The 18,855-nt window shown below is 38.7% G+C and overlaps 1 protein-coding gene across 7 annotated transcripts in view; it reads left to right on the forward strand.

The window, feature by feature from the left end:
* LOC5577066 (RING finger protein nhl-1) overlaps nucleotides 1-18,855 on the forward strand; it is a 191,440-nt gene that overhangs the window by 130,915 nt on the left and 41,670 nt on the right. For 6 of the 7 annotated variants that reach the window (XM_021840650.1, XM_021840653.1, XM_021840651.1 and 3 more), the window contains 3 exons: nucleotides 55-1,493; nucleotides 2,313-3,028; nucleotides 3,129-3,365. In XM_021840650.1, the coding sequence (XP_021696342.1) occupies nucleotides 55-1,493; nucleotides 2,313-3,028; nucleotides 3,129-3,365 (2,392 nt within the window). Of the gene's footprint in view, nucleotides 1-54; nucleotides 1,494-2,312; nucleotides 3,029-3,105; nucleotides 3,366-18,855 lie in introns of all 7 variants that reach the window. The other variant, XM_021840654.1, reaches the window with a different exon arrangement.

The following is an 18,855-nucleotide window of genomic DNA, read 5'->3' on the forward strand; positions in this document are numbered from 1 at the left end:
CAATCTCACCTCATTGCACCGTTATAATCTTCTCATCTTCCCATTCCTTGACAGGCCAAATCATGGAACGGTGCAACGTGTGTTCAGAAAAAGCGTACTGTGCGTCGTGCGTTCACTGCGACAAGAAGATCTGCCCGGACTGTAAGGGAGCCCACATGGACATCCTGCGGCGCGAAATCAACCGCATCAACAATCAGATCCGGCGCGGTTTGCATCGTCTGAAGGAAGTCCTTGCGGTGGTCGAGAAGAACGCACAGAACCTGCAGAACAACTGCGGAAGCGTGTCGGAGGAAATCGATGAGATCTCCCGCCGGCTGCAGAAGGCACTCAAGGACAGGACAGATTTTCTGCGTGGCGAAATGGACAAGTACATATCGACGGAGCTGAAGAATGTATTGACCATGAAGGAGAATCTGGAGCTGGAGATTGCCAACATCCAGAGCAATTCCGATCTGGCCGAGAAGTTCATGAACGAAGGAACGGTCGAGTGGGATGACTGTGAACTAATGGATACGAAGGAGATATTCTTGCGAACGGTAGATTTCATCAGGAATTTTGACTGCGAAACTATGGACTACAGCAGAAAGGTGCGATTCATTATGAACATTGACCCGAACAAGCTGATCATGGAGGTTTCATCGTACGCGGATCTGAAACTGCCGACGGATTCATCTGGAACAAGCCAAAGTCAGAGTATGCTGCTGCAGCCTCCGTCTGGTCCGGGACTGATGCGATCGAAGAGTGATCATCGATTGGCAGCTCAGTTCCGCCAGCAGGAAGCTCAAGGATGGAATCCAGATGATGAACCTCTGCTTGGTGGACGTAAGTTTGGTGAACGACCAATCAAACCTGTGCAAGAGAAAGAGAAGTACGGAAATGAATCACGGTATGGTCGTGGAAACGATTACGACTATGATGATGAGCCGTCCACTAGATCGAAGGGACGCTTTCGATCGAGGTTTGCCCGTAGCCATCAGTTGGACAACGACTCAGACAACGAGTCCAAGCAGGTCCGTTTCAACGATAAGGAAGACAATAAGTCGAACAAGGTTACCAGCACTGAAGACGTAGCCAAGGGTCCTCTGAGTGGAATCTTCCGTCTTATGGATTCGCCTCGAGTGATGAAGCGTTTGCAAGATTCGGAGAAGGGGAAAACGAAAAAGGCCGCACCCGTACCAACTCCAACGGTTCCAAAACCCGTTACTCCTGTTTCCGTGAAACCAAAAGTAACGACAGCCAGACAACTCTCTGAAGATGATGAAATTGCAAAGATCAAAAGGCAAAACAAGGGAGCATCGACGAGTTCAACAACTACGACAACTCCAACTCCAGTCTCTCCAGTAACTACCGAACCGGAACGTCCAGCTGCCGAGCGAGTTTCCGCACTGAAGGCCCGTGTAACAGCAGCTGCAGCAGCCGCTGCCGCCGCCACCAGTGATGAAAGTGACAGTTCTCCTGCTTCGCCAACTCGGCGATCGTCTCCGCATGTCGAGGTGAGATCCGATGATGAAGCGTAGCTCCGTCCTTCGAAGTGTAGTTTTCAAATATTAGAGTTAATTGAATCAATTTTGCTGTAAGGATAAACACCAAGATGAACGAAATACACCACAGTTTCAACGAAAACTAAAAGACAACCTCGAAACAATCTACCGCTAAGTATTACCTCTCTACCGTATCCCTGTGTCAAGACCCACGAAGTGTTGATTCGTGCGCTACTTAGCTACCATAATTCCATAATGCATGTGATTCAGAACTCGTTGCAGTGTTGTCTAATTCAAATTGGGAACCACAACAAAAAGCCATACTTATTTAATTATCCATTGGTCGGTTAACACAATACTGATACCTCATTTGCCTACAAATGAAAACACGCCCTTGGCAATACCATACACTATCTCTCGATAACTCATGTTCAGCCGAGCCACCATCGAATTAAGCCACAATTGCAACAAATGCCAATACACCGAGGTTAATTATACAATTTATCCGGTCGTGTAATTGCCATGCGAAACATCTACTCGTTCACCCTCTCTTCCGTATCCCTGTCTACAAATAATACCAAATGGACTCCACAACCCGAACCGTACTTGGCTAGGTACACACAATACACGCACTTCCTCTTTGGTCATCGTCCACACAACCCCTCAGCAAACACCACTTGCAACAATAATAACGTCAACACGTCAGTTGTTCATCTAATTAAATGTACTATAATTAAAGCTAACCACATCAATCAACTGAAACGAACTCTTCCCGTATCTCTCTGTTCCTTTTTCCATCCCATTAAACCCATTTCCTACCCCTCTCCGTAGGCCGATAGTGATCAGGATGATTCCGAACGTTCGAGCCGCTCGAGACAATCTTCTGCCGTCAAGGCAGCAACTCCCGCCCCATCGCAGCAGAAGAAACCCACCCGTTCGGCTAGCAGTGAATCGAGCGAATCCAGTGAATCGTCCAGTGCTTCTCCCGTTCCGACGCCAACCCGTGTCGAGGAACCAGTCCGACCAAAACCATCGATTCTGAAAAATGCCGAACCGGCTCGCAATACCGCATCTCCGACCCCCAACCGCTCGTCACCCACGGAGAAGAAGCCTTTCCAGAGCCGATTCCTGCCACAGACTCAAACTCAGCAACCAGAAAAGAAGGAAGAATCCGAAAGCAGTAGTGAAGAGGAGAGCTCATCGGAAGAAGAATCCTCCGAAGAAGAAGAGGAAGAAGAGAAGCCAGCACCTAGACCAACTCCAACGGTCACTTCAACAGCTTCGCTCCACCGAACCGAACAGCCAAGTTCCCCTCTGCTGAGTCGTGTGCAAGCCCGGGAAGCTGCAGCCGCTGATACTCGAAAGACCTCCCGCGAAGAAACCCGCCCCAGTGGTTACTCCAGTCCAACCAGTTACCATCGTAGCACGAGCACCTACGACCGGGACGAGAGCCCCAAGTACGGATCTCCATCGTCCTCGTCCGCTTTGCGATCTCGAACGACCGCCCACGTGGAACCGGAACCGGAGAACAAATACGGCAGCTCTGGGTAACGTTGGACGCTTTGCTCAAACCGCACTAGCCGCTTGCTTTTCTTCTTTTCTGTTTCTTTTCTCCTTTGAATAGGACCTGTCTTCTTCCTGTTACAGATACACCAGCCGGTTCCTGAACAAGAGCAAGAGTACGGCCGTGGTCGCGGATGATGATGCCACCGGAGACGACTCCGACAGCCGACTGGGCAGCAACCGTAGCCGGTTTAGCGCGTTGGCCGATCGGAGGAACCGTTTGGCCCGCAGCCGCTCGTCCCACAACTTCGGCAACGAAGACGAGGAAGACGAACCGGTATCGCCGACCACCTCGTCACCGTCGGCCTATCTCGCTTCGAGGTGAGTGTGGGATAGAACCGCGGGTTTTAGTGGGTTGGTTTTTCCGTCTTGGTTAGATAAGCTAACTTTGATGTTCCAACAGTTAGATACAAAGAAATATTAAGTTGACAATTCGGGAATTCGAATAAAAACCACCTTTAAGACGAAGTACCCGAGCAAAGTCCAATATCAAACAAAAAGCAAGTTGAAACCATATTCTGTTTTCAGCATCAAGTTCAGCTTAGCTTAGCTTAACTTAGCTTAGACTGAGTACACATATCAATGGTTGCTATTCCGTGATTGACCAAAGTCGTGTGAAGATGCACAAAAAATCAACTAGAATTTCGGCTGGGATTGGCCATAATCTTCTTCAGTGTGCATAATTCAGTACCTCTATTTATATATGGTCAATAACGGCGCCGGCCACGTCCTTGCAGTCAGGTGGGATTGAGGGAAGGAATGTTAGTGTGTAACCTTTGCTATTTGGAGGCCGTGTTTTCCTCTGCATCTCCACAAAGGTTACTGGGAGGGATGGTTGTTAATGGGGAGGCTCGCTGGGTCACAGGATTCACTTTGATAAGCGATTAGACCATGATAAACGATTATTTGTGAGATATAAACATGCTTAGGAATATAATATTTTCAATTGACATGGAAAATTTCCAAATAGGAGTAAAAAATGTCGTTACTTGAAGTGACGAACCATTCAAAGTTTTTTGAACAAATAGATAAGAGCAACATTCCTACAGTTGTTAGGACGAAAGCATGTGTAACAATATTTTACTCAAATTGAAAAACTAAAAATCGATTGGCTGGACCATCACATAATATTATTATGCCGACACTTACAGTGCAGAACCATTCAAAGTGTTTTGGAGGTCTACACTTCTAGCACAGGCAAACAGACGTTGTAACTGATAGCAAAAATAATTTTTAATTTGATTTCATTGGAACATTTTTCTGCTCTCAGTTTTGATATTTTAACCGTTAAAACGACTAAACTGACAGCAAACTGAGTTATCAAAATTAGTTTTCAATATGATCTCAAGCTTTGCTTGGGTAGGCCGTCATTGAAATTTGTACGCGTCGTTGATGACTGTTGCTAAATTATCTCCAGATTTTGAATCGAAGAAAATCAGTTGGTTTTGCAATGACACAGCTGAAAATGTATTAGCATACTTTATGCATGTTGGCGCTTGCAGTGATAATTTTTCAAGTCAAAATAAACTATTGAGACTGAGTTTTATCACTTTGAAATTGCAGCTTAGCTAGCTTAGCTTAGCTTAGACTGACTACACATATCAATGGTTGCTATTCCGTGATTGACCGAAGTCAGTGAAAATGCACAAAGAATCAACTAGAAGATCGGCTGGGATTGGCCATAATCTTCTTCAGTGTGCATAATTCAGTGCCTCTATTTACATGGTCAATAACGGCGCCGGCCACGTCCTTGCAGTCAGGTGGGATTGGGGGAAGGAATGTTAGTGTGTAACCTTTGCTATTTGGAGACCGTGTTTGCCTCTGCATCTCCACAAAGGTTACTGGGAGGGATGTTTGTTAATGGGGAGGATCGTTGGGTCACAGGATTCACTTTGATAAGCGATTAGACCATGATAAATAATTATTGGTGAGATATAAACATGCTAATATGTGAATATAATATTTTCATTTGATATAAACAATATCTATGTAGAGAAAAATTATGCCGACACTTGACGTGACGAACCTTTCAAAGTATGTTGAATAAAGTGAACCTTTCGCAAGTGTACACTCGAAGTGTCGAACCATTCAAAGTTATTTTTTTTAATTACAAAAATAAAGGTAAAAGAAAGAAGGTTTTTTGAAAAAAAAAATAAAATTAAGACATAAATAATTTATGAATCAGAGTTTATGTCGACACTCACAGTGACGAACCTTTCATAGTTTGTTGAAAAATCATATTTACGTCTCACCGTTGTAACGATTAAAGGTGCAGTCATACATATTTTAAAGATTAGAAATAGTAGCATGAAACGAGCTCACCAATTGATCCGTCATCCTTGAGCAGCAACAATCCACTTTCAGCTTCACTCGTTTGCTCGGCTATATAAAAGCACTCAGAGAAAACAGGTGCGCGACCCGAGAGGGAAAACAACTGACGACTGCTCGGGCTTTCTTGACGCACTGCCCAGGAGCAAGCGTCAACGTCGAAAGATCAAAAAGGAACTAATCGGACGCGGCACTTTTTCACTTTACTCGACCGACGCGCGACATGTTTGATCCTGCCCTCGTCACCCGCTCCCGCAGAAGCAAGCGTCAAGGTCGGAAGATCAAACGATCACGCCACTTTTTCACTTTCACTCGACCGACGCGCGACATGTTTGATCCTGCCCTCGTCACCCGCTCCCGCAGAAGCAAGCGTCAAGGTCGAAAGATCAAACGGAACTTAACGATCACGCCACTTTTTCACTTTACTAGACCGACGCGCGACATGTTTGATCCTGCCCTCGTCACCCGCTCTCGCAAGAGCAAGCGTCAAGGTCGAAAGATCAAACAGAACTCAGTTTTATCACTTTGAAATTGCAAGCTATAAACTCATCATCTTTGAAATTGCAAGCTGTAAACCCACAACAACATTTTATTCAAGATTTACCCTATTGATTCCATGTTTGGTTCCTTGACGTTGGTTGTGACTTTCGGAATGAATATTATCGAACTCAGAGATACTTTATTAATCAATGGTGACTTTTAGCGGAATATTAAGGCAAATTTGGACCGCGATAAAGAAAAAGTCTCATATTATTTCGGAATTGTTGGTAAAAGTTAATGACTTCAATAAGATATTCAATTAAAATGAGACAATTGCTGATCCCTGAAAGCTCCTGGGAATTGTAATGTTTTTAGATTATCGCTGAATTATTTGAAATTTGAGGTTATTGTTTGAACGATTACATAATTTTCCAATTGAATATTTTTCGGGGTTTACAATTTTTTAGAAACTTCTTTGAGCACTGTGCAGTATTGCAATAATTGCAGAGGTTTTGATGATAGAAAAATACAACCACACCCAATTTTTAACCTCTTTTTCTCTGAATAAAATCGCAAAATTATGATAATCGAAATCGGACAGTTGGCATATTGAGGAAGTAATATTGTTATTAAAAGTTATTTGTAAATTCTAAGGGCTTCGGATAAAATTAAGATCGTTGAGGAACATGAGAAATTTCAAGATAAATTCAATCTCGTATGGTTTAATGCAGCGGTTTTCATATCGTGCTCCGCGGAGCACTTGGTGCTCCGCAATAGTTTTAAAAATATTAACCGATGATTTTTATTATTATTAACGAGATTTTAGATCCTAGGCTAGTTCAACTCGGGACCATCGGCTTTATTTCCCTTGCGAAAGAAGTCGTCACTATAACTTTAACGGTATAAGTGACTAATATAGGGGATGGGATTCGATTCCAGGTCCTCGGCGGAAGAGACGTGTGTTCTAACCACTACACTTGGTCCGTCCCTTGAAATATTTATTTTTTTCGCTATAAGATATGCTCTTAATTATATAAAAACCAGCTATATGTAGAATTTTTAAGAACATACATTTGAAGAGCAAAACATCCGATCGCGTTGAAAAATCGTAACAGCTTTTACGAGTCTTATACACATGGTGTCAATTATTGAATGATCATTATTGAATGAAAGACATCGGATATTTTTTCGATAAACTTCAGAATTTGGGCTACGGTTTTGTATTTTTTTAGAAACATTCTGTCGGTGTAGGGTTTTCTTGAATTCAATGTAGAAAACAACCCTTAAAGACGAAGAAATCATTTTTTTCCTACAGAAAATTCAGCGTTTGAAAGTGTTGTTGGGATACGAATAATCGTCGAATCAAATCTGAGGTACCGTGTTGATTCGAATTGCTTCGATGCTTCGAATGACTTCTATGAATAAAGAGCGTTGAAGACGGCATAAGCGAAAACAATCGGAATTCAGTCAAAAAACTACCGTTATTAAAGTCAGTTTCCGGCTTTTGAAGCGTCCGGAAATTCAAAGCAGCACCATATATGAAACTTCGAGAATAATCCGAATTTTGTCATTGTGATAAAAAAAAATTCACAAGTTCAAAATTACTAATATTTTTGAAAGTGCTGAACTTGAGAACCATTCAGACACATCAATAGAGGCTAAAAAGGAAAGAAATTTCCCAACCAATGCTATTCTGAAATTTTCAAGCCACGTATTTTGAAAAATTTGACGAAGAACGAAATATAGATTCGTTTACATGCCTAATTATCCCAGACTAACCTTGAAATAAAAAAAGGGACGTCAATTAAAATTGATGTTTTAGTATTTTTTTAAACCGTAATTAACGATTGAAGTGGGGAAATAAAATCAACATTGACCAACAAATCTTCCTTTACGGTTTTTGTAGGTTCTAAAACGGAGAACAGGTGCTCCGCGCTACAATTTTATTTCAAAAAGTGCTCCGCGAACGAAAAAGACTGAAAACCCCTGGTTTAATGCATAAAGAATGGTAAGGTAAAATGGGCAAGTGAATGATTACAGCTCATGAATACTCAACCGAAAACACTATTATATGACAGCACAACACTTCTTTATTTCGATAAAACCGCGTGGTTGACTTTGCTACCTCCCCTCCATGGCTTTTGCATAGCATTTTGCGGACCCCTGAAAAAATACAATCTCTTTTAGCTTCTTTATCGGGAAAGCTTTAAACCACAAGCTGGTTCATCTGATCAAAGCTCAAAGCTTGTAAAATGAAGGGTTTACTCATAATAAAATTAAAATGAACCCAATAAAGCTCGATTTTAGTATCGAATTGAATAACTGAATAAGCTATAACCTGACAGATAACCACGAATGATCTCTTCAAGAATCAAAATTATCATTTAAGAATCCTTTTCGAAAGATCAATGGAAAACTAAAAACGGCTTCAGAATGAATTAACAGATATACTCTGCAGACAAACACAAAAATTATTTCTGTAATCCACCACAAAACTTCAGTTAGGCAGGAGTAAACCAAGTAAATATGGTTCTGCCCATATAAAATACGCATTCTACGTTATTCTTTCATAAATTTAAATGTTGAAGGCCTGGAACTAAGTATTCCAAAAACTAAATTATAAGTAATCATCAAATCTCTCATTTTAACCATTGTGTATGAAAAAACGACCAATGATAATCAAGTGCTTCGGGAGATTCTTACAACAATCTCACCCGCAACTCAAGAGAGATTTCTTCAGCAAACAACCCTCACGATTTTAAAAAGATTTGGATGATTCGTCAGATATTGCCAAAGGATTTCACCAGTAGTCCAAGATGGTCTCACCAGAATTCATTTCAAAAATGTTATTGGGGGTTCTTCAGGAATCAGTTCCATAAACTTATTTTTATATTTTAGGAAAGAAGCTCGTTTTCATCGACAATTGTGAATTTCTCCAGAAACTCTTGAAAAATCTTGTTAAAATTTTCGCTGAAACTATCAATGCTCAATACTGCAGATATCATTTGGAAATCACACCAAAAATCCTGTTGATAAACGTATGTAGATTCTGCCAATGTTTTGAATGGAAAGAGTGAAGAATTTCTGGCCACGAAAATGTTAACAAAGATTTTTGACCAAATCTTCCAAGTATAACCAAAACAATATGTCATGAATTTTCATAGTGGGAATTTTGCATCTCCAGGAACGATGCAAATTCACGAAAAAATAACTTACTTGCAATCTTTTCTTGACATACAAATATTCAGGAATTAACAAAAACACCTAAGTCATAATTTTAACAGTATGTGGAGTATCAAAAACCTGTATTTCTGAACACTAGTAAAAAAGCGAGATTAAAGATTCCGTACATCTATTCATCGATTTAAAAAGGCATCGTTGACACCCTGTAAAGTCGTCACGACTCGATGTGGGTCTGCGGACGCTGAAACGCTGGGGTTTTGATAACCCTTGACTTATATTGACAATTTTCTTAAGATTTTAAGTTCAAGTTAAGTTTTTCCCTTTAAGTATGTTGTATCATTTTTGGTAATTGTGAAAACATCTTCTTTGTGAGTAAATAAGTAGATCATTAGACTATTGCTTCCAATATAAAATAATTTGTCTGTTTGATAGGTACTAATATTAGACGATATTCTAATTGTTTGCCTTTGATTTTGCCAGTATTCCCTTTCATGTGAATACAAAAAATGATAAAATTTGCCTTCGTGTTCGCTAGAGTGTCCATTTTCCGACCATTTTGCTTGTCCCGGGATTGAAGCTTGTCTGTATAAAGAAAAAGAATCTGAAACTGTACACAGAGAAATAATTCAGAATCCCGTAGCATTATTATTCTGGAAACCACTTGAAAATTTCTTGAGCGATCAAAAGGGGCTTTTGGTGATATTGAAAAGCTGATGAAAAAAATCACGAAGGAATTTGTGCAACGCTTCATGGTAAATTCTGAAGAATTGAAGCAACTTCGTAGTAGAACCTGCGAAAAAATCGCTGAGTGAGTCTTTTAAAAACTTCCTAAAGGAATCTTGAGATGTACATTTTCCAAGAGCAAATTTTAAATGAACATATAAAAGAATCTTAATACAGAATTGCAGAAAGTTTGTTGGATAACCAATTTTTGTATACATATGTGTAGTAATATCCTAATCAATTTTTGAATGTTAAAGTGGTGAAATGTTTAGATAAAACTGTGCAATATCCAACTGCAACAGGGAAATAACTCATAACGTAGATCGCCGCCTCGGAAGTGTGTTAACACGTCTTCCTTCGTAAGCCACTCAACTCTGACTCATCGGTGAGCAACGCCGGGGCTAAGACGACACAAACACAATGTTGCCATATCGCCCCACACATCCCCCTTTCTCCCCGGTAAAAAAATCATATTGAAAACATGATAAAAAAGGATGGGTTTTAAGTCTTGATGAAAGCTCAGTGAAAATTGATTACTATAATATAACCAAGCGTGCCCTGTAAATTTTAATCTACCACCTCTGCTTTCCTTTAAATTAAATTTCCTTTTTCTTTATTTGCTGCCTTAAATGAAGCGTGTGCTTTAATAAGGGCGTAAGTCGCATGATCTATGTCTCTTCATTGATCCTCTCTTCTGTGAATAAAAGTGACAAGATGCAAGTCTGTCAGCTTTTTTCACCTCAGGACGTAAGATTGCATCGCTGCCAAGCGGTTTGAAATGAAAAAAATGCTGAAAAATTTGTACTTTCTCAATTTTTTTCACAGAAGAGAGCATCGATGAAGAGAAATCGATCATGCGACTTACGCCCTTATTCTAGCACACGCATGAAATCTTTTTTAAAGTGATGCAGATTTCCTTGTTTAAAAAAAGACCTCCGTTCATAATTTTCATTAGTTCCTGCAATCACGTGGTGCTTTGAATTTTGAGTGGGTTTTTTACCATCTGACACCAATGCAGAATTTGCAGGCCTCGACAGGCCGTTGTCCATTAATGATTTTGTCTGCCTTCTACAAATCAACAAATAGCATGTTGTATGTGAAGAGAAAACAAACGTGGAGATCAGTTTTATATCATTTATAAACAATATTTGCAATGTCCATAAATAATTGAGCCAATGCGAACAATTTTCCAATTTGCGTGCCATTCTTGGAGCCGCCATCAATGCAAAATATATACTAAAGCTACATATAAGCATACATTACATATTTATTTCATCGTACAGCAAAATTCACATGTTTAGTAGTGTACCACATGCTCATTCGTGGCGCTCGTATCGCTTTTGTTTGAGTTTGACGTTTACGCACTACCGTCATCTAGTTTCCGTAGAGCGAAAATCAGTATTTTTGACATTTGGCGTTAATGTTCTGTATCGCGAACAACGTTTTAAATGGATCATTAAAATAACCAAAACGGCCGCTATAAAAAGCATGGATAGCGCCACCGTAGTCTTGTGTATTTGACGGAACAGGAATGCTGTCACAATGCTAAATCCCATGTACGGTGGTGCCACTGTTTTGATACGGTGAGTGCTGAAAGAGCTACCTTCAATGATCCTTCGATAATTATTTTAACTTTTATGTCTGTTTGTATGTGGTTAAATTTAGAAGAAGAAGTAGAAGAAGCGACGACTATATATTAGTAAAGAAGAAAAAAACAAAAGGTAACTACGTCACTATTTCAGATGGCTTCTTATAGTAGCTCCCGCGCTTGTAGTTGTGATATATTTTGCGCCGTATACGTATGTCATGCAGAGTAAATGTTCTTCATCTCGGCATATATTCTCATTGAGTCGTCATAAGCAGTGTTGTAAGCAATCACGGTAGTTGACTCGTTTCCGCTGATATTCGGCAGCGCTTCCCTTAAACATGAGTAATACGAGCGATCTAACGAATGTCGGAAATAAAAATGTCAATTGAATGCCTCTGACCACGAGAGTTTCGCTAGGAAACGTTACGGACAGTGTTGATAGACTCACACTCAAAATCTCAATCAATACGCTCTCCCGTGAGAGCAAACTCATTAGAGATCTGCTTCGCAAATCTCACGCTTGAGATTTTGATGCAAAATCAACTCAATCAACTCAAACCGAAAAAAATGATTCAGTCGAAAAACCCGGCAAAAAGTCGAGAAACCTGAATGTTGTTGTTTACGTTAGAAAGGCTTAATATAATTTTACCAGACCAACAAGAAATTGTTGCCGTGTGTGAGTAAACTGTGGAGCTACGAGACAATGAGTCAAAAAGGTGAGCCAACTCATCCATGATTTTTTGACTGCTGAGTTGCATGATTGACAACTCACGCATGAAAAATCTCAAGCGTGAGTTGTGAGAAATTGAGTTTTTCACAACACTGGTTACGGATTTGTTCGTTTCTGTCATTTTTCGTAATAATCGCTACTTTCACTGTGTGTGTGTCACATTCAACATAACATGCAATATCATACTACTAATGTTGTCTATGAACCGATAGTTCTGAATTTTATGCAAAACTTATGATTCATGCAATTATTATTGTATCAGACGACAATCAATTGAAAGGTTTTTCTGTTTCTCGATGCTCATTCTGCGTGAGAGCGGATTAAGGCAGAAAAATAAAATGACTGCTGATCATGGCACCGAAATGAACGTCGCAAAAAATGTTGAATGTTTACAGCACTAGTCATGAGAGAATAAGCTAATCAGTTACTTCACTCTAGTATAACTTTGCACTAACACAGATCCATCGTTTTTTTATGTGTAACATCTTTCTGAAGCTCATTGAATTTGCTCGACTGGTTTGCTCGACTCTCGTTTGACAGTTAAATCGGAACCTTTGGTTTCAGTATCATCTATATGAACACGTACTGTTGATTCACTCCGACATGGGTGGTAACAGATCTCACAACTTGTTACTTTCTGCTTCTCTACAACGTGACATGCGTCGCGTATTCACCAAGTCCTCCAGTTTAAGTTTAAGCGGCTCTCATATCACTAATAATCTATTTACAAGCGGTCCTCTCAACTCGCTGTTTACTCTTCAAAGGTGGCGGTCTTACGCGCACGTACCGTAATTTCGGGTGAAATTGATCACTTTTCACTGTTTTACATGTCTGTTTTCTATGATGTTGCCAATTCCAAACAACTTAATGCAGGAAAACAAGTACGACGGTGAGCCTCATTGGTTTATATACTCAAATTTTCATACAGTTGTGATTTTAGTGCTGAAAATCGTCTCTAAAATAAAAAATCAAGGAATTCCATTTCGGGGTGATATTGATCACCTGTCAAAACAATCATTGTTAGTTTTGAAAACAACTTTACTTATTTAATTTGGGCCTCCTGAATCCAAATATGCTTGCCAAATTCTTCACAATGCAAAGTTTATGGAAATAATAAACAATTAATTTTCAACAATTCCACAGAAAACGCCAAAATGTAGGCAATTTCCGAAGGAATCTTCTGATATCTTTAAAAAAAATTCAATTATTACAACAAAATAAACCAATTGGTACGAATTTTGATGATAAAATTCCTTTTGGGGATATATTTCAAGCATCCTTACAAATTTTCAGGTTGACACCATGTCCAAATCCTTGTTTAAAACTTTAAGTTTATTGATGTCTGCCAATACCACACAAAACACGATTATGGAATTTTCTATTATTTTCATAGAACTAAACATTCCTTAACACAATAAGCTTCACAACATGCAATTCGACAATAGTTAAGACAAACAACGTTCATTTACATAGCTTGCATTGATTTCTGTGCTGTATTAGAGGGAAATAAAATCGTGTGACACAGTGATCAATTTCACCCTACTGATCAATTTCGGTATTGAAAAAACCGAAAAGACCACCCTTAAGTTTTATGGGAAACTAGCGATCAGTGACATAGGGAGTCGATGCCGGTTATGGACCCTTTGCGTGTTATGGACCCCGTACAGAAAAACATAAAATTAACACTCTAAGCAACCTTATTCCTATGAAAATCCACCGGGGAACTTCGATTGCATTGTTAGTCAGCAGTTTTAGGCAAAATATTTGGGTTAAGACGCATTAATACAGAAATTTGAACAGTTTTGTAAATGAAACCACACAAGAGGGTCCAAAATACGCATTTCCAGGGGGTCCATAATGGGCACGTCAGCAGCGAGCCGGATTACATGGAAATCAAATGGAGGGTCCATAATAGGAAACGTCAAATTTGTAAACATTCCCCGGGAGGGTCCATAATAGGCATTCGGACAACAGTTTTCCAAATGCATATTTCGCTGCAAAAATCGTATGATTTTGTATGTTTCATAGGCTTACTATGAAGTAAAAACATTGAACTTGTTGTTAGACTACACAAAACGTATATGCGTCTGATATATCATTGCGGAAATGCGTCAAGAATGAATTTCAGCTACTAAGGGGTCCATTACTAGCATTGGAACCCTAAAATTGGAATTCTAACGATGGGCGCCGATGGCGGCCTGGTTTCAGCGAAAACTGCTCTCTAAGAACCGCTTGAAGAATGGGACCGCCTTCAGGAATCCCTGGGGGTGTTTTATGAGAAATAATAGCATCAATGAATAAACAACAATTTAGCCACAAATAAACAAACTAGTTTAAAAAAATGAATAATTTTTTTTACAGAAGTCGTAAAGAAATATTTAGAGTAATCTCTTGTGGAATCCGTTAAAAAATAATCTGGAAGTAGTTGATAAAAAATGAGGAAGCAATATTTTGAGCAATGTTTGGATTTTGATCCGAATAAGCCGATCGAACCATATTCAGTGTAACAGTTCGTAAACCATAACACTGTTATGATAACAGTCCGTGGCACCTCTCAATCGTAGAACCCTATGAATGTAAATATTAACTCTCAGATTTGGTACGTGGCGCGAGAGCGGCAACTTTCACGGACTACAACAGTATCGAGCCATTCGGGTGATTTATGTTTTGCATAAAATTGGTAATAACTTTCATATTTTTTGATAATAGAGCCTTTAACAACCTACCGTAATTTCGGGTGAAATTGATCATTTTTCACAATTTTTCTGATCAGTTTTCTATAATGTTGTCAACGTCGAACATTCACGTCATTTACTACTTGGGACATTGACATTTGCTCTATTAGTAAGAAATCAAATTTATGGTACTTACACTACCCATCATATGTATGGAATCGTGTATTGTAACACTCATACTGAATATTGCAGCACCTTAAAAAGTTTAGCATCACCTAAAATGAATATATCTCGTGATTCTGAAGTGCTACATCAATGTATTTTTGAGGTCATCTTAAAAGTACGTCTTTGAGCACCTGCGATTTTTTATTTGTCTTGAAAGAACTTTTATCACTGGATTTTGGGTGATGCTTAACTTATAAGTGCTGCAATACTCAGTATTGCAACGATTCCATACTTATGATGGGTAGAGTATAATTTATTGGTTCATCAAACACCCCTTTGGTTGTAAATATTGCATAGAAAGTGGATAACATTCCATTGTGGAAAGAGTTTTTGCAGTTATTTTAAATAACTTCTTATAGATTACAGTAGCAAAATTTTCGACTTTTTTTTTTGACTTCTAAAGAAGTCTCGAAAATAAACTTGCATCCCAAGTAACAATTCCACAGCAATTGGGCATTCGTGTGGATTTATTAATGTTTTATGACAGTTACGTGAATGCTTTAGTAGCTAGAGGCGACATTTACTGTTGCGAGAAGATGATATTATGTAAGTCAGCTCTTAGTTGTTTTCAAAACCTTTTAGAGGCAAAATATAAAATCAAAATTTTGTGGCTACAGAACCAGCTTTATTGCAGCATATAATACCTCATTGAAATTGCTTGTAGTAGCTGAATGACACTTATTTGTTACGGCTATGATAAAAGATTGATATAATAAACCTTGTTGCCATAAAAGCTGCTTTTAAACTGATTGACATGCACTTGTATCTTGATAACTTACCTTATCTATTCCTGTTAGATCAGTATTTCGGCACTCAAGACGCGATAACACCATTAACATAGCGAATCTATTACTCACTAGACCAACCAATAATGATAATCCACGTTGCGAAATTACTCAAAAACACTTAATGCTCATGAAAAAATGCGAAACTAAAATCCATTTTCATTATTTTTGCGTATATTCTTCATAACAACACGCCCAAACTGTCAAACTTTGTTGAATGCTGCTTGGCTACCATAATAAGCGAAAAAAAGCTGAATCATCTTCAATCAGCATTTATTAAGGCAATTGTGCACCCACAAATGCCGAATCATAACATTGTGCTCTCATTTGTGTATTTATGATGACAAAACAGCATTTGTCGATGATAACTATCAATTATGGTTCCGCCATATTAATTTTACTCCGGTTGGTACAATTTAACTATTTTCGAATCGAATTATCTTCATTAATTTGATCATAAGATGCGATGGTATGATGCTTAAATTGATCAAATATAATTTTCAGTACAATTACTGCCGAAACAAACCAAGAACTGCTGAATATGTTTTATTCATCGCCTGGTGATTTATTTTAGCAAATGCTAAATAACCAGAAATATAGCACTTTCAGAAGGGGTAACGCAATGTTGCTTCTTTTTCATCACATTTCACTGTAAATCTCACTCGGCACTAATGATTTGAGCACTAAATCCAGACAAATCACTTTAAATAAAAAGCACTACGAAATAAATTATCACAGACGTGTTTTGAATCTTATTTTGTTTTTTTTTACGTTGGAATAAATCCGGCAAGATCGAAGTTATGATAAAATCATTTTCAAGATGAAGCGACTTTCATCTAGGACAGGTGGCCTCAAAACAGCTACCATTAATGCTATTTTGCTTTATTTGTGTGACATAAATATACACTTCATAGCCTCTTTTAGAGTGGGCCAACTAGTCACGCTCTAGTCTACAAGAGGTTTTGGGGGACGCGATGAAGACAAAAGTGCCTTGACCGTGGTTTTATGGGCGTTTATTTATAGCACCCTGGAAGTAATTCGTAAAACTAAAATTGTTACTTGGGATGTTCTGGGTAAAAAAGAATTTCTGCATCTGTACCCAGATAAATAATTCGGAATTCTTTAGCATTATTGCTGTAGTAACTAGTTGAACATTTCAAGAGTGATCAATGTAGTTCTTAGTGAATTAAATCAGGGTTTATGAAGGGACTACAAGAATACTCCTTGGAAAAGCTGATGAAAGTATTTAGGTAGGAATTTGCTCAACACTTCTTGATACAACTCTAAAGGATTCGAATCTGTGAAAAAATCGCTGGGTGAATACATTAACAACTTCTTAAAGGAATCTTCAGCTGTACCTGTTCCTAGAGCAAATTAAAAATGAAAATATGATGGAATATTTATACACACTTAATTCAGAATGCCGAATCTCGGCTAATTTTAACCGAGATCCGCACAGCCGAGTAGTCGGCAAACAAATTTCCTGGGATCTCAGCAAATAAAAGCCGAGTATCAGTAAATCGCGCTCCGTTGCTAAGCAACCGGACAATTTGTAAGCTGAGTCTCGGTTAAAATCGGGAAACCGAGATTCGCACAGCCGAGCTCGTGAAAAAAATCTAAGTGTGTACAGAATTGCGGTAAAAAAGGGAGTTTTCTAAGAATATATTCACAAAATTCTGAATGCATATGTGTAGTCATATCCTGAGAAAGTTTTGATTGTTCAAGCTGAGAAACTTCTAGAAGAAACCACAATTGAATTTATGAGAATATTCACGTGTAAATATTTTAGGAATTTTGATAGTAGATATTCTTAAATTTCCATTTCTTACAAAATGTGCATTTCTTATAGGAAGAACTTACGTACTTTAAGCAGTTTTTCTCGCCAAATCTTCTGGAAATCGTCAGTAAGATGCTGTTAAATGCTTAAAATATTGATACAAATTTTGAGCCGAATGGCTTTTTGAAAACCACTTATGACGAAGAGAACAAATCTGCCGGAAATACCACAAGTCACTCTATACAGTAAGGACCCGATTTTGTCAGCCCCTCGATGAATTTTAGGCTGACAAAATGGGGAACCTGACAAAATCGGGTCATTTTATTTTGTTCATGTTTTTAAAATTTTGACGTGTTACTTGGTTACATGGACTTTTAAGAGGGTGATGGACATGGGCGTAGCCAGTTTTTTTATCAGGGGCTCATATTTCCCTTATATTGGTAATATTGATTTTTAACACTTAATAAGAGGCATTGCCATTGCCCCCTCTGGCTACGCCCATGCGTTCATGACATCAAACATCATCATCAATTTTAATGTATACGTGGAAAAACATAACGATAACAATTTTTTGACAAATTTAAAATAGGCTGACAAAATCGGGTCAAAAAGCTGACAAAATCGGGGGTAGACAAAATCGGGGATTGACAAAATCGGGTCAGTACTGTATATGGATTCTGCAGCATTCGGGAGCACATTTCTTATGAAAATTGTAGCAGAAGTTTTGACTGATATCTTGATGAAATAATCGTAGATAGGAATCTTTAAATAAAAGTCCGCAAGTAACCACTAACCCGCTAATTCGTCTTTTTAGGCTTATAGGGCTGTTATACGGCTAAAACAGGGCTTGTCAGCTGCTATTTGGATACTTGGCTCTTTAATAGTATATAGGATTTCAAATTTGGGTAGACTGTGTTTCGATTTTTGTGGGAACGAAAGAACGACAATTATTTTGTTCTACAGGATATACGGCACGTGTGATGTGGCTAACGATTTATTAGCAACTGAATTGAAGTTCTGATTGCTATCAAAGCTCATCCGTGTATGAGAAGATGGGATGATAACTGCCGGCTACCTGATCTGAGGTTGTCTTTAGACAGTGATTTTTAGGAGTTTTATAGACAAATTTGTCGAAAGATTTTCCCCATTCTGGCGTTATTGAAACATTCCATAGATAATTGTATTATGCCACAGTTTTCTCTTTTGTTGACCTTTTGGTAATTTTCATTCACAGTGTATCAAGCGCTTCAAACAAAAAGTTGAGGAAATTTACTAGAATAGTCGTTACTCTATATAAAATTGTAGATTCATATCAAC

The sequence above is a fragment of the Aedes aegypti genome, chromosome 2, assembly GCF_002204515.2.
Source record: "Aedes aegypti strain LVP_AGWG chromosome 2, AaegL5.0 Primary Assembly, whole genome shotgun sequence".
NCBI classification, from domain to species: Eukaryota; Metazoa; Arthropoda; class Insecta; order Diptera; family Culicidae; genus Aedes; species Aedes aegypti.